The sequence below is a fragment of the Podarcis tiliguerta genome, assembly GCF_965153285.1.
Source record: "Podarcis tiliguerta genome assembly, chromosome: 3".
NCBI classification, from domain to species: domain Eukaryota; kingdom Metazoa; phylum Chordata; class Lepidosauria; order Squamata; family Lacertidae; genus Podarcis; species Podarcis tiliguerta.
Window position 1 is genome coordinate 77299075 of NC_139536.1, and position 14596 is coordinate 77313670.

Genomic DNA, 14596 nt, shown 5'->3' on the forward strand with positions numbered 1-14596 from the left:
CAGTAATTGATGTTAAGCTGCTTCCGTGCAGGCTACTGATATGGATGAGTATTAGTAATGAGATTTTATCAGAATTCATGTTATAAGAATGGGAATCTTTTGATGGAGGTAATTCAAAGGAAGACAAAAAACCTGACATTCTGTAATGTTCAAAAGCAGTCTTCCTTTTAGCTCAGGCACATTGATTTGCATAATATTTTGAAACAGAAGAAGAATGTTGGATTCTGGAAAAACTGTGGTTCGAAATACTGCTTAAAATGTGTCCAGTTACAGATCATAGCACTGCTGTGGGTGCTTGTTCTCTTTGCACATTATAGTGGAACAGGGAGGAGAATGGCAAAGGACAGAGAAAAAGACGTAGCTGGATATAACTGCTGTGGCCAGGGTAATTTGAGGAAGTTTGAGTAAAACAGTTTGGAAGGCCTAATGGGTTGGGATTGGGCACTGTGACCTTGGCAGAGACTCTCCTCCCCAGAGGGGAGGGGAGTGGTTGTGGACGGGAGCTCCAACCCCGCCCACGCAGGGGCAGGAGCCCCTGCTCCTTCCGGCTCACCTGGCCGGCGCCGCACGCCCAGGAGGCGGCTCCCACCTGGAGCCGCCCGTAGAGGGGGCGTGCCTGGACTTCAGATATATGCTGGCGCCGGCCCCCTCCTCGGCCTCTTTCCACGTCACCGCTCCGCGAGTCACCCACCCTCCACTCCCTCTAGCTCAGGGTTTAAGTTTTCTTCTGGCCTTGCTATGGACCTTAGGTTGGTCGCCCGGTTGTCTGGGGGCCTGGTAGGAGTTTTTCCTGTTGGCATTAGGCCTATGGGTTTTTTCGCCTACCTCGTAGCAACCGTCACAACTTTTGTGGTATTGGTGGGTAGGTTAGGCATTGGATTGGGGTGTTATGCTGTGTGGGAAGGCTAGGTGTGGCCATCGCCTACGCCTTCGATTTGGGTATTCCGTTAAAGGAATCTGGCGGTCGTGTATCCTGTCCGATGCCTGCTTGGCTGGAGGCCATGGCACGACCCCCGGTGACATCAGGGGTGAGCCTATAGTTGGATAGGCATCAACTGGCTCCATCTACTCTACTGATGATTCAACCCCTCTGCTGTGGTCATCCAATGCCTAAGCCAATACCTTTTCATTGCAGTAACCAATAAAGTTGTGGCCTTTTCCTTGCCCATAAACCTTATACCACGCGTCCTTGTGTGTTTATTTATGCCTCACGGGGGTTGGGGGTCCTCGAACCACAAGTGCCTTGTAGCAAATGAGAGCAGAGTTCAAAGTTCTCTCTCTCACTTTTCCTGAAAAATGAAAGATCGTCATCTTTGGTGTGAAGGAAAGAAAAGCATCTTCAGAATAATGTAGGGCCTGGTGCTTGCATCAAGGAAGCTCAAAGCCATCCTTCTTGGGAAAACTGAATTCAGGAGGAATAGGTTGCACTTCTGCCTTCAGCCCCTGGCTGAAAGTAGAACGTAAAGAAATGAAATGCTTGTTTACTCATGGAAGCATTTATAGCCTACCTAATCCAGCTTCCGCTCTGCTTTCTTCCAGCACAGAGTTGCTGTTCCAAATATGTGGCAGGGGGAGGGAAATGTAGCAGTCAACTGACCCCACCCTGAAGGGAGAACCTATTTGAGGTCTGACTGTGCCGGAAAAGAAATATTGGTGCTTTAAAATAGTCTCTGTAACTGCAATTAATTTTTGTTTTTTAGGTGTTCATTGTACACATGGTTTCAATCGTACTGGTTTTCTTATCTGTGCCTTTCTGGTTGAGAAGTTGGACTGGAGGTAACTTTATGCTTTCTTAAAATTTAAAAATGGATTGTCTGTAAACATTTCATTGTTTTATGGGTGGGCTGGTTGCTGTAATTTGTAGCTTAATCTATTATAGCACCCTTATCTTTTAGCATACAAGTTTCAGGAATGCTGATGCTGTTAGATTAGATGCTGTTTTCCAATATCTCTTTCATTAATGTGGCAAATGTGGAATAGTAGTTGATAGATCGTAGTATTGCCAGGGAGGAGTTAGTTGACCGCAACTTAAGAAGGAAGTTTTTAATGTTTGAAGTTTTATTCTGTTTTAGTGTTTTGTTGGGAGCCGCCGAGAGTGTGACTGGGGAAACCCAGCCAGATGGGCATGGTATAAATAATAATAATAATAATAATAATAATAATAATTACTTCTACTACTACTACCACCCTATCCACCCTCCCCCTGCCTCTGCCTCCAGGAAAATGTGTCTTGAAATTAGGAGCTGATATGATTACAAAGTCCCCGCTGATAATAACTTGGATGTTACAGGTTTTCTAAGTAAGTGTGAGATTTTGGCCCTTTTATGTCATAAAGCAATACCAGCAGATGCGAGAGTCCTGCTACTGGCATTCAGTAGGCACCTAGCAAGACTCCTGGAGGAATCCTTGTGAGTTGAGTGTGTGTAACTTTAACAACCAGTTTGGTCTGGTTTGGTTACATGATAATATTACCTACAACTTATGTGCATTTCAATCTAGTATTATGACTTCTGAGGCCGTTTTGCATCATAACAAGAAACATAGTTTCCGTTTTTTATTTAATTGTTTAAGAATTATATTGATACATCCCCCTTTTTTCTGCAATGAAATGCGCAAATCAAGGTGGATAGTTTTCAGAGCTGCTCTACTGTGCTCCCCTCCTATAATGCAGGCAGCTGGGTTTTATGCACCTCTGGTTGCTGCTCCTTTTGTGTTCCCTGCTTGGCCCTCTTTCCAGTTGGATCAAAACACATACAAACAAGTTTTTTCTCACCCACAAAGGTGTAGTTCTAGCAGAAAGAAGAACTGCCTGGTGGCTACTGACAAACTGCCAGTCATATTAATTAAATTGGAAATAAACAATTCATTCTCCATCTCTTCCCTTTGCCTGAAGGTGGAAAACTGATACAATTGACCCTTGAGGCAGGCTACAGGGCAGTGTCAGGATTGCATCCAACACTTCTTTTTTGCTCATTCAACAGACTGGGGGTTGGGGACCCTTTGGAGCAAATTTGGGGGGCACATGGGGAGAAGAGAGGAAGGAAAAGTGCCACTGTGTGTGTGTGTGTGTGTGTGTGTGTGTGTGTGCGTGCAGAATGCTGCTCACATACAACCCTTAGTTTTAAAACATTTTGATCCTGTGAACACCATTGCATCCTTTAGCTCCTCTTTGAATCGTGATCTTTCCTATACACATCTTGTTGAACTGGATTGTATCTTCTCTTAAGATACTCTGTTCTGATTCTATGGTCTTAAAGTTACCTAGTCTGCTGTTGATTTGCTTTGATGAAAAGTTTCAGTGGATTTTATGTATACCATGTTTCTAGTTTTAATTTTCTAGCTTTATCTTTTAGCCCTTGGGTATGTTTGTTTTGCAGCTGTGGAAAGATTCTTCTGTTTATCAGAAAATTGTTTTTCTGTGGCTGTCCTCATAAGTTGTCCTAGTATTATTTGTGCAGTGACAGGTTTTTAAGGTGTCACATTAATAACAGTGCCTTTAAACCAGAAACATAAAAAAGCTAAATAATACCAGGTCTTTGCACTTGGCAACAAAATCCAATCCTTCCCCCCTAAAAACATGCATACAAATACCTTTATTTTAACACAGGAGCTTTTAGCCCAATGTCTTGCTGAAAAGAGAGGTCTTTCACTAGAATATTAAGAGCAGGAATAATTTCACTCTTCCAAAATCATGTAAATGTTCTCATACATTTAATTGCTAAAAACATGTATGTATCCTTTCCATGCTTTTACACGATACTTTACAGTTTACAAAGTTTCTGAATAGGGCGTAAGTTTGACAAGGAATGTTGGTGTTTACAAACTTCGCCAACAAATCCAGTGACAGCAAACTTCATACGCCATCTGACTGTGCAATTGTTATTCCTAAATCGATTTGGCAAGTCTACATACCACAATGTGTAACTTACTGAATGATTAGTGATAATGTATGTTACAGACTTTGCATTTTTGTAGTTATCCTTGGAGCTGCGTGTTGGGAAATTCAGGGCAGATTAAAAAAAAGATACTTCTTTACTCAGTGCATAGTTAAAACTGTGGAACTCTCTGCCACAGGAGGCAGTGATAGCCCCAAACTGGGATGGCTTTAAAAAAGGATTAGACAAATTCATGGAGGAGAGGGCTATTAAAGGCTACTAGCCATGATGGCTGTGGTCTCCCTCCACTGTTGGAGGCAGCAATGCTTCTGAATACCAGTTGCTGGAAACACAGGAGTGGGCACAAATCCTGCTTGCTGGTTTCCCATAGGCATCTGATCGGCCATTATGAGAACAGGATGCTGGATTAGAGGGGCCCTTGGCCTGATCTAGCAGGCTCCTCTTCTTCCTCTCTGTTACTTCATGAATCCTGAAGGTGGTTGTGACCCACTGCTTTTTGCCCACTGTCCTTTTTCATTATTGACTTTGTTGCCAAATGGCTTGCTCTGAAGTTTAAAAGGATGATGTTTGTCTTGACCCTTACTGTGGGATTTTGGGTGTTGAAAGCATCTTTAAGCACATACTCTTTTTAGATGTAATAGATGCAAGCAGTGGTGCTCTACCTTCAATAGCTAACAAGACAGATGAAATGGAAGCATTTGAATCAGGAGGTCTGATTATTTAAAATGGCTGATTAAAATGAATTGGAATAAATAGATATGTTTACTCAGATATAAATATATATAGAAATGTAAGTAATATAATTACAACCAGTTAATTACTGTTTTGTGAACTGCCTAGGTATTTTTTCTTGAAATGACTTGCGATATATACTTTTAATCACAATACTGTATTAAATGTACTTCGAGAAACAATAACCAGAAAAATAGTGTAGCTTTTCTACATAGTATAGGTGAGCCATATATTTCTGGAATAAGTGCTGGCAAAAACCCAAACAGCATTATTCCACCAGCAGGTTGATATTATCAGCAGCGCATTAAGTTGTATTCCCAATGAAGTTATACTCATTGAAATCTCTAGACATAAGTCAATACGAACTTAAATCCATTCATTTCATTGGGTCTACTCATTGTGTCTTTGCTGGATACAACTCATTATGGACGCACATTATCCCAGGAATATACTTTTGTGTGTTGTGTGTGTTTGAGGAAAGGTCTTAGCACATCATGTTAGATAGCTTTCCTCTGGCAAATAGTTAACTAGTAATTACGCTTGTTCATCTTGCCAAAGGCAAACCATTGTGGGCTAATGCAGCAGATTTAAAATACAGTTTACTAAAAATGGGGAGCAGGGAGAGACTATTAGGAGAATTTCCTTAATGTGACAATTATATAGAGTGGGTTCATTACCATTAGAAAAGTCCCCTTTGCTGCATTGTTCTTTAAAGCTAGCAGACATTATTTACTGGTGGAAAAATGTGTTCCTTGTAGAATAGTCCATCCACATCATCCCTTTAGCATATGAAGTAGAAAAGCTGTAGATACATAGTGACTTCTGAAATGAGTTTTAGAGCTAGTTTATGGAAAGGTTGTCCAGATGGGAGAACTCTCCAGTTAAACAGTGGGAGTCTACTTCAGACTCTCCTTTAGCAATCAGCTTGATCTCCCCCAAGGCAGTTTTTCTCCATGAAAGTACCAGGCTGTTTCTTAATACATGATAGGGCTGCCAAATGCCTATTATTTGTCATTTCCTGCATTTTCAGGGGAAAAGTGCAGTATTGAGGAAAACTGGGTATTTCGCCTAAGATGCAGACGTTGAAAGTAGCTAGTATCCACTGTTCCTCTTGCCACTTTTTTGCTCTCTTGGCGTATCAGCAAGATACTGAAATATGCACTTTCGCCAGGTGCTGTTCTATGGGGAATGTCCTCTGAATTGCCTTGATATTCAGTGAATATATGTCTGTGGACTCTCATAGGCTCAGTAAGGTATTGCCAGGACCCCAGGGTTTGGCCACAAAAACTCCTGTTCAGCATTACAATAACAATATATGCCCTGTGGACCATAGAGTGTTCTGAGTTACAGTCCTGTAGGCTGAGGCTTGTCATAGGTTTGGAGACGTTCTGAATCTACCCTGCAGAAATGGGTGGGCAGCACTGAGCCTTGCTGTGGCATTTCAGTCAGGCTTAGTTGGGAAGATTCCTTGCATTCTTTCTTCATTTTGCAGCAGGGCTGTCATTTTGTCATCATAAGGAATGCACTCTTGTGTTTGAGGCTCTTTCTGAATACTTAATTATATGCTTACTTAACCTGAGCAGAATATTGATTAAATTTGATGGTGAACTATGGTGATACCTTGTTGGCGATCATAATGATTGGGGTTGCAGAAATGAAGCATTTAACGTGCTGAAATAATTCCCTGACAATTTCTGCTTTGTTGCAGCATTGAAGCAGCTGTGGCTATTTTTGCCCAAGCCAGACCACCTGGTATTTATAAAGGTGATTATTTGAAAGAACTCTTCCGTCGATATGGCGATGGAGTGGAGGCGCCGACCCCTCCCCCTTTGCCAGAGTGGTGCTTTGAAGAAGATGAAGAAGAGGATGAGGATGATAACTGCAAACCAAGAACCCCCGAATCAGAAGCTGGGTCATCAACTTCATTTTCAGGCAAAAGAAGAAAAGAACACTTAAAGCTGGTAATGTTGTCCCAAGAGACCTTAGCTGTATTTGAAGTTAGCTAAAACAAAGTTACTCTCTTGTGCTGATCAGAGTCTGATACACTTCTTTGGAATTGCAGAGATTTAGGAACCTGTTTTCGTGTTATTTGCTATACTAGGACAACAGAGTTGCTCCTGAAATGTAAAGAAGTAGAAGACTCTGCATAGAGTGCAAACAGAATGGGCTGGGGAAATGGACAAACAAGATGTTTGGGTTGCAGACACTAATGTTTTGGATTTAGCCACACATTCTTCTTTTAGGCAACTTCTAAAATGCATGGGGTGGGGGTGGGATGAATTCTAATGTTGACAGAAGGAAAGTTAAGTACCTCTGGGCGCATGCAAGACTTTCAGGTCCCAGCGTGTCGGGTCGGGAGGGTTGAAGGCAGCAAGTGTGATAAAATTCTGGAAAGCAGGCAAAAGGGCTTTGAAATTGTTCCTTTTCTACTTTGGTTGGTAGTCCTGTGTTTCCATCCTACTGTTCAATGCTTTCTTTTCTTTACACCAACCACCAGAACTTCATTCAAAAGGCCCTGAATTCCATAATAAACCAATACAAACATTGATAGCTATTTGAATCTAGTATCCTATGCAATTTCCTTAGAGTAGAAGTAGTTGCTTAATTTTGAAATGCTCTGGAACCTAAAAATTTTGCTACAGAATTAGCACTCTATTTTTGTGTTGGATAACTCTGGGGTGTAAGGGAAGAATAGTTCCAGCACAAGGAACCTGGATACAGAAGATGATGGAAACCTTTTTGTTTTCTAAATTTGGGGTATAAAAGTTTGGAATTGTGTTTCCCTAGGGAGTTAGAGTCATGTAAATTCATAACTGGTAACTTAATGGCTTTTCTGTGAATAGTTTTTCTTTCAAAGTGTAGAGCCGTGGGACTTTTAATTAATGGGTGGAAATTCACAACTGTGATGCTTTTCAGCTAGCCGCAAAATTGAAATTCTGAATGCTTAAATTAGTAAACAGATTGTACGTAACCTTATCTATTTTAGTTGACATGGCAAGCAGTTATGTGAACTTTTAAAAATAGATTTCTGTGACTAATGGTTTAGCTAAACACAAACTTTCTTTGCATGATGTGATTGCAGCAAATGGACTGTGTTTTGGTATTTGATTGGATAGGGTTTCACATTCTATATATTTTATCTGCTTGTTTTGCTATTCTTGGCATATTGGAAAATAATAGTGAGGTTTATAATCTTAAACATCTGACTTTTGGCCAGCTGGTGAAGCAGCAGGTGCAGATGATGTTGAGGACTGTGTGTCTCTTGCCTCCCCTGCGGCTTTCCTTTTCCTGACTGCAGGGCCATTGGTTCTGAAGGGCTACTAAGAGGTGGGGCTTAGCAGTGGTTCATACTCAGTGGAAGGAGTTTTTTAACACCCAGAATTTTGAAAGTGATGCTATACTACAGATGTCTGCATTATTTTTTTTTTTAAATTAAAAGTTTCTCTGGCATAGGCCAAACCTCCATTAGCATAACTAGAATGGTTGTGGCAATGGTAGTTTCCCTCCATTAGCCCTTCTTCAGGAAAGTGTGATCTGCCATCAACACATTAGGCTGCATCCTCTTTTATTCCAACTAAATTCTCATCTGTTAATTCAAAACCACAGTAGAGAAAGAGATGCAGCTCCACGACTGTCCCTCGTTTTATCACCTAGTCATTTGAAAAAAACCATAAAGCTAAATTGTGCGAATAAGCATATTAATAATTGAAGCAGAATTCAAAGATGAAGCGATTCGAGGGAGTAGAATAGTTTGGTTAATATGCATATTCATATAATTCAGTTTTACAGCTTTGGATGCGCTCTCTTTGTCAAGGAGTGTAGGGAAGAAGAATTCTATTGAAAGCTTTAGCTTTGCCAGTAGCTGAATAGAGGAGGAGGCAGCACTGTATCTGACTGAACTATAGGAAGGGAGAACTATGAGGAGAAGAGCTTGTCAGGTATCCTTTAGCATTTCGCTTGGTGAGGTCACTAAAAAGCTACCATTAGCCGAATGTAAGAGCGGGGAACCTTTTTCTTGCTAAGGGGCCGCATTCCCTCAGGTGTAATGTTTTTGGCACTGCATGCCAGTGGTGGGCAGAGCCACGGTTGGCAGTGGGCAAGGCCAGAGCCATTCAGCACTGTTCATCACTCATACCTCTTGCACATACATGCCTCACCCCATCTGTTTGTCTGTTCACACACATACACCTCTCATTTCACACACACACACACACACACACACACACACACACAGTTTATCCTTATGTCCATTCACAAACACTTATCCAATCCAAACATCTGTTCACACACCCATCCCCTGCTTAATTGAAAGCAGGCAGGTGACTGGGGGAGCAATAGAGCCATCTCTCGGACAAACAGCCGAGAAGAAGGCGGCTGGCCAGTTGGAAATGTGCTATGGGCCACATTTAAAATTTGCCAGGCACATTTTACACCTGGCTACTGGCCACTTAGGACCATGTGAAGATGCCTGGGTGCCAGGATAGCACCTGATATCTCCGCTATCTGGAGGTGCATGCCTTGAGATCATTGGACCTTGCCTGTTTTCACTCACTAGCAACACATTCTGTAGAAATCTGTCAGTTATATTTTACCTGCACAATCAGAATAAAAAATGAATATGAATATGAAAAAGTCATATAGAAAAACATGACTTTCAAGCCGTCTGGGCCCCAAATGTTAACTGTTTTGATGACTGTAACCCTGGGTTAAGGAGCCATTTGGCGCCTAACTTATATATCTGAGTTTCTAAGACTGGCAATGGGTCAGGTTTGACCCAAAGTAAGAAGGAGGTTCAACAGTTCCCCACACAAAGCCTAAAGATTAAGGGCTATCTGAACAAATGAATAGTCTGATAAATTTTGAACTTCACAAAATGTACAGAGAAAATATTTATCGGAAACATTCCAGGATGTAATACCTTGCATATCATTTCCTGTATTTCCAGCCAGCTACAGGGAAGCTTTTCCATTGCTTCCCTAGACTTTCAGCACTGTTGGGTTGGTCAGTTCTCAAGAGTTGTTAATGCATGATAACGAAACCGTAGCAGTTTCACTGGCTGATGTTTGAATTCTGTAAGGGCAAAATAGTTGAATTCTGATTGCAAAACACACTTCTGTGTGCTAGTTGATAACAGACAAATTAGGCTTAGAATACTTTTTTTGCTGTTCAATCCCTATGAAAGCAAAAACTGAGAAGCATGTTTGTCTAATGTGAAATCTTGTGTGTTTTGAAGCTTAACTGTGCATAGCATAGCTGAGCTTGCAGATGTAGAGATAAGAGAAGATAGCGTGGCTTTGGAGTGTGCAAAATATGGGTATCTTTGGTTGAAAAGGTCTTTTCCTGTTCTGAACTTCCTTTGTACAAACAGCTTTATAAGATAGGCATGGCAGAATAAATAGTATACATTTGTTCAGAAAGGTCACATGAAGCATGATATGGTTTCTGAGCAGCGTCAGAAAGAAAATCAATTTTAGATATTGCCCGGGTCCTGTGCTTGCTTTCCTGATATGGATTTATTGTGCTTTTTTATTTTTTAGGAGATGCAGGGTGGGTGAAAGCCTTGTAGATAGGTGCTTGTGAGGTGCTTCAGCCCATTCACAATGGTACACTTGTTGATGCCTTGATTGGATCAGGGACACCTGGGTTCATATGATGTGCACAGCCATGGAGCTCAGTGGGTGACCTTGAGTAAATTGCTGTTGGGCTACAGCGGTGGTGTTTCGTGAAAAAAACACCAAGGTGCACCCTATGGTACACCTTGAGCTGCCTTGAGGAAGGGCACAGTAAAAATGATACAAACACACACACACACACACACACACACACACACGGCACTGCTTCAGGGGAACCTAGTCGGTTTGTTATCCTTGTTAAACAGAGCATAATATGAAGATATATTCATTTTGCTATTAATCAGTTGGCACATTTAAATCAATTATGCAATATCTACATCCAGAAGTTACTGTATTTTTCCGTGTATAACGCACACCCGGGTATAAGACGCCCCCTATTTTGGGGGACAAAATTAACTCACCCGCTGGACCAACACTTCCTATTGCACGCAACAAAGAAGCTACCAGTTGTCTCACTGCTTGCAGACGGCAGCTGCAAATCACCCTCCATATCGCCGCAGCAGCGGCCAGTCAACAAAAACCCTTGCTGCAGCAATGAATCACCCACACTACCGTCGCTGAAAGTCTCCTGCTCACGGCAGCAACCAATCCCTAGTCCCAACTCAGCACTATCCATGTATAAGACGGCCTCAATTTTAAAACATTATTTTAACATAAAAAACCCCCTTGTCTTATACATGGAAAACTACGGTACTTGGGAATGTTTGGTAGAGATCAGAGGTTGAATCTAAGACAAACTTAGTGCAGACACATTGAAATCAATGGACGTGACTAACTTTGGATTACATCATCCATGTAAAATTTAAAATCGCATCAGCAGAAATGTGGTGCTGGACAAAAAATGGCAATGTAATCTAATTTCTTAAATCTTACTTCAAATGTGAATTTGATCCCACTCAATGCTGAAATCTGGATAACCATATCATCAGATTTTCAGGCTGTTGTTTGTTGTATTCTAACTCTTTTGTTCTGTGTGTTTATTTTTAGGGTGCTGTGTTCTTGGAAGGAATATCAGTTAAGCATGTAACCCAAGTAACAACTCAACCAAAGTTAGGAGAGATACAACGCAAATGCCAGCAGTTTTGTGGCTGGAAAGGGTATGGAAACACATATTTGGAAAAAAAATAATAGTTTGTATACTGTAAACTAGAAATAGGTATGTCTGCTATACCTCTAACAATACTAGGTTTCTTAAAAAGATAAAAGTGAAATATTTCAGTACATGGCATCTTTAGATAATTGTTACCTCCTTTTTGAAGTGCTTAATTAAAAGATGCTGATTGCAAGATATGGAAATAGAAATCTTCATCTAAACCTTCACTGAATTGAAATGGTATCAGAAGTTGCATGAAAAAAACTACCACAGATACCAATTGGGAACCACTGTTTTAGGGTGATGTTAGTCATACTCAGAGTAGAACCATTGAAATCAATGGACTGGTGGGTGTACACTGAGTTTGACTTAGTTGGGTATCGCCTTTTGAGCATATACCAATTTTACTACCTCATTAATATTTTTGAATTTGCTTCAGAAACTCACAAGACCCTTTCAAAAGCTGTTGTCCCAGATGGGGGAGCCCAGTATCCAATTGCTCTGAAAGATTTAATGGGTGGATATTAGCTACAGCTAGTATACTAAATCCTAAAGCAGCCATTTTGGCCACAAGACGGAAACATTTTGCAAGCACTTCCATCTTCCAAAAAAAAAGTGATTCCTGTTTGAAAGCCACTATTGCAGGAAGGCTGATTGTAGAGTGATGCTGCAAGATATTAATAAGGATTCTTTCCCCAAACTTTAGAACTGGATTCCCCGGGGCACAACCTGTTTCTATGGATGAGCAAAATATCAAACTCTTAGAGCAGAAGCCATACAAAGTAAGCTGGAAAGCAGATGGAACTCGGTAAGTTGAAATTTCTTTATAAATTAGTGTTCCAAACACAAATTATGAATTGTTCTGACATGCCACCTTTTTGATATGTGTGATGCATGTCCTTGTGTGTGATTTTTTTTTAATGGGGTGTGCTTTTTTTGCTGCACAGCCTTACATCTTAGTGAATTAGAAAGCATTGTTAATAATTGTTACTGCTGCTAAAACTTCATTAGGATGACTTTCAGCTTGCTCATTCTGCAGGAGACCCAACCCAACTGATCTTCCCATAGTTTTAACTTATTGTTTTAACTGATTTTGCAATGTTTTGCAGTATATATATTCATAATACATATTATGTATAAGAGTTTATAACTGATTGAACAAACGCCTACCAAATGAGAAGCAGAAAGAAATATTAGCAAACTTGTAATTAAAAAAGCTATTTTAATTTATATGCTTTGGCTTTTGTTGGGATTCTTTAATGGTACTTATAGTTTGTGCAAGGAGACAGTATACTGTTTGCTTACACTTGCTTATACAGGGTGAGTCTTTTAAAAGAGGCTCCGTGGAACATGTGTACTCTGTATCCACAGGGCCTCTTTTAAAGGACTCATCCTGTACATTAAAAAAATCTGTGCATACCCTCCCACCGGCTCTCAGTTCTATTCTTGTGCTGACCTTGGGTGTTAACTACTTAAATCTTTACAATACTGTAATGAATTATGGGTTTCTTCCACTCTCCTGCTGTGTTACACTGAGGAAGACGTGGTCTTCTTCAAAACTCTGTTGCCTTGTTTTTACCTGCTGCATTTGCCATATGTCCCTGTCATTTGTTATTGCCTACTCTGTATACCCAAAGTTTGCTCTTTCAGACAGTCAGCATTGCCTCCTAGGCTGGGTTTCCTTTGACTTTGGGTACAAACTAATGCACAATTTTTCTATTAGAAAGGTTAAGAAATGTATGTACGTACTGTACGCTAGTTTATTTGAGAGTTTCTAGTGTATGAAAATACATAGACATGCAACAGCACAACAAGTGTGCTCTCTTTTTTTGCCACTCTTAAGCCACAAATAGACTTGCTGGACCACCTGGTAGTCATGTGAGCTTTCTCTGAATTTGTTCTTAGTAAATAATGATTTTTAACTAGATCTTGTTGGCTGGAGTTGTTGGCGATAGTTAAGTCACCTTTGGTTACTGTGTGCTCCTTTGGTTAAGTCACCTTTGGTTACTGTGTGCTCCTACCAAGACTTTCATCCATGTTCCTAAAAACTAGAAGCTTTGCATATGCTGGGTGATGGGGGAAAACTGAGACTGCATTTTCTGACAACGTGAATTGATTGCTGCCATGCAGACTTCCTGTTTACCACTGAATATGGTTATTGGCACACAATATTTTTGGTAATCTTAAAGACCACATACATCATTGTGGTTTTTAAGACTACCAAAAACAAAGGACCGGTTTTTCTGGCCAGCTCATGTTAATGCCACTTACTAGCATAGTCAGAGAAGAACCAAGTACACCAGGACTTAAAGAGTCTATACTTTTGTATTCACAACGACGCTAGAAAACAGTGCACACCATCCATCTCCCCATTATTCCTCATGGTAATATGGAGAACTGGAAAGTGAAATGCAGTAGCACACATTGACATCCTGCATTATTTTTTGGCATGTAATATCTACTCATGGCTAGCTCCTGGAGTTACTACGTATTGTCTTCTCTGTTACTGGGAAAAACTTACCTGGCTTTGATGATCAGCTTTCATTTCTGCTACACCTGTCTCAAAACACCATGCACAACTTTTCACCTTGAGTAAAGATGCTAAACTGTGGAATCCCTTCTTAATAATTCTATAGGCTGTGTGTCTGCTTTGTTTACACATTTCTAATAATAATGATGATGATGATGATGACGACAAAAAGCCCAGCACACCAAAGCACACACAGAATAGTACTTTGACTTACAGATCTGTTTCCTTCCCTACTGGGTTTGAAGATTTGCAGTAGTAGTCACAAACGTTAATCTAGAAACATCGTCCTGAAATCCAAATAAGATTAAGGGTGGTACACAAATGTTTTAAATTAATAAATAAATATCAGGGATGTGGGACTTGTGCTTTCACACATACTGGAAATCTTTGAGTTGGAGAAGGCAATTCCTTTATAACTATGAATATATTCATTCTTGCAGAATACATGCTGCACTTAGCTAAAATATACAAACATGCTTTAATCACACTGTGCTTACATATTTATGTTTAATTCATCTGCGTATATCCTCTTGTTTTCTGGCACGGAGCTCAGGGGAAAAGAACTTACTCTGATACAATTTCAATGTCTGAACAATTTAGGTTTTAAAACTTTGCCTCTAAACGTTCCATGAAATGAATTGTATAATGAATTTACTGAAATAGATTTTTATTAAGCTGCTGCTGTCTCTGAAATGTTTTTATGCTAATATAT

General features: G+C 40.4%; 1 protein-coding gene across 3 annotated transcripts in view; it reads left to right on the forward strand.

Moving 5' to 3' along the window:
- The window catches only part of RNGTT (RNA guanylyltransferase and 5'-phosphatase), a 119919-nt gene that overhangs the window by 9794 nt on the left and 95529 nt on the right, over positions 1 to 14596 (forward strand). For all 3 annotated transcript variants that reach the window (XM_083433518.1, XM_083433519.1, XM_083433517.1), the window contains exons 5-8: positions 1701 to 1776; positions 6337 to 6589; positions 11249 to 11358; positions 12061 to 12162. In XM_083433518.1, coding sequence (XP_083289644.1) covers positions 1701 to 1776; positions 6337 to 6589; positions 11249 to 11358; positions 12061 to 12162 — 541 coding nt within the window. The remainder of the gene's footprint in view (positions 1 to 1700; positions 1777 to 6336; positions 6590 to 11248; positions 11359 to 12060; positions 12163 to 14596) is intronic.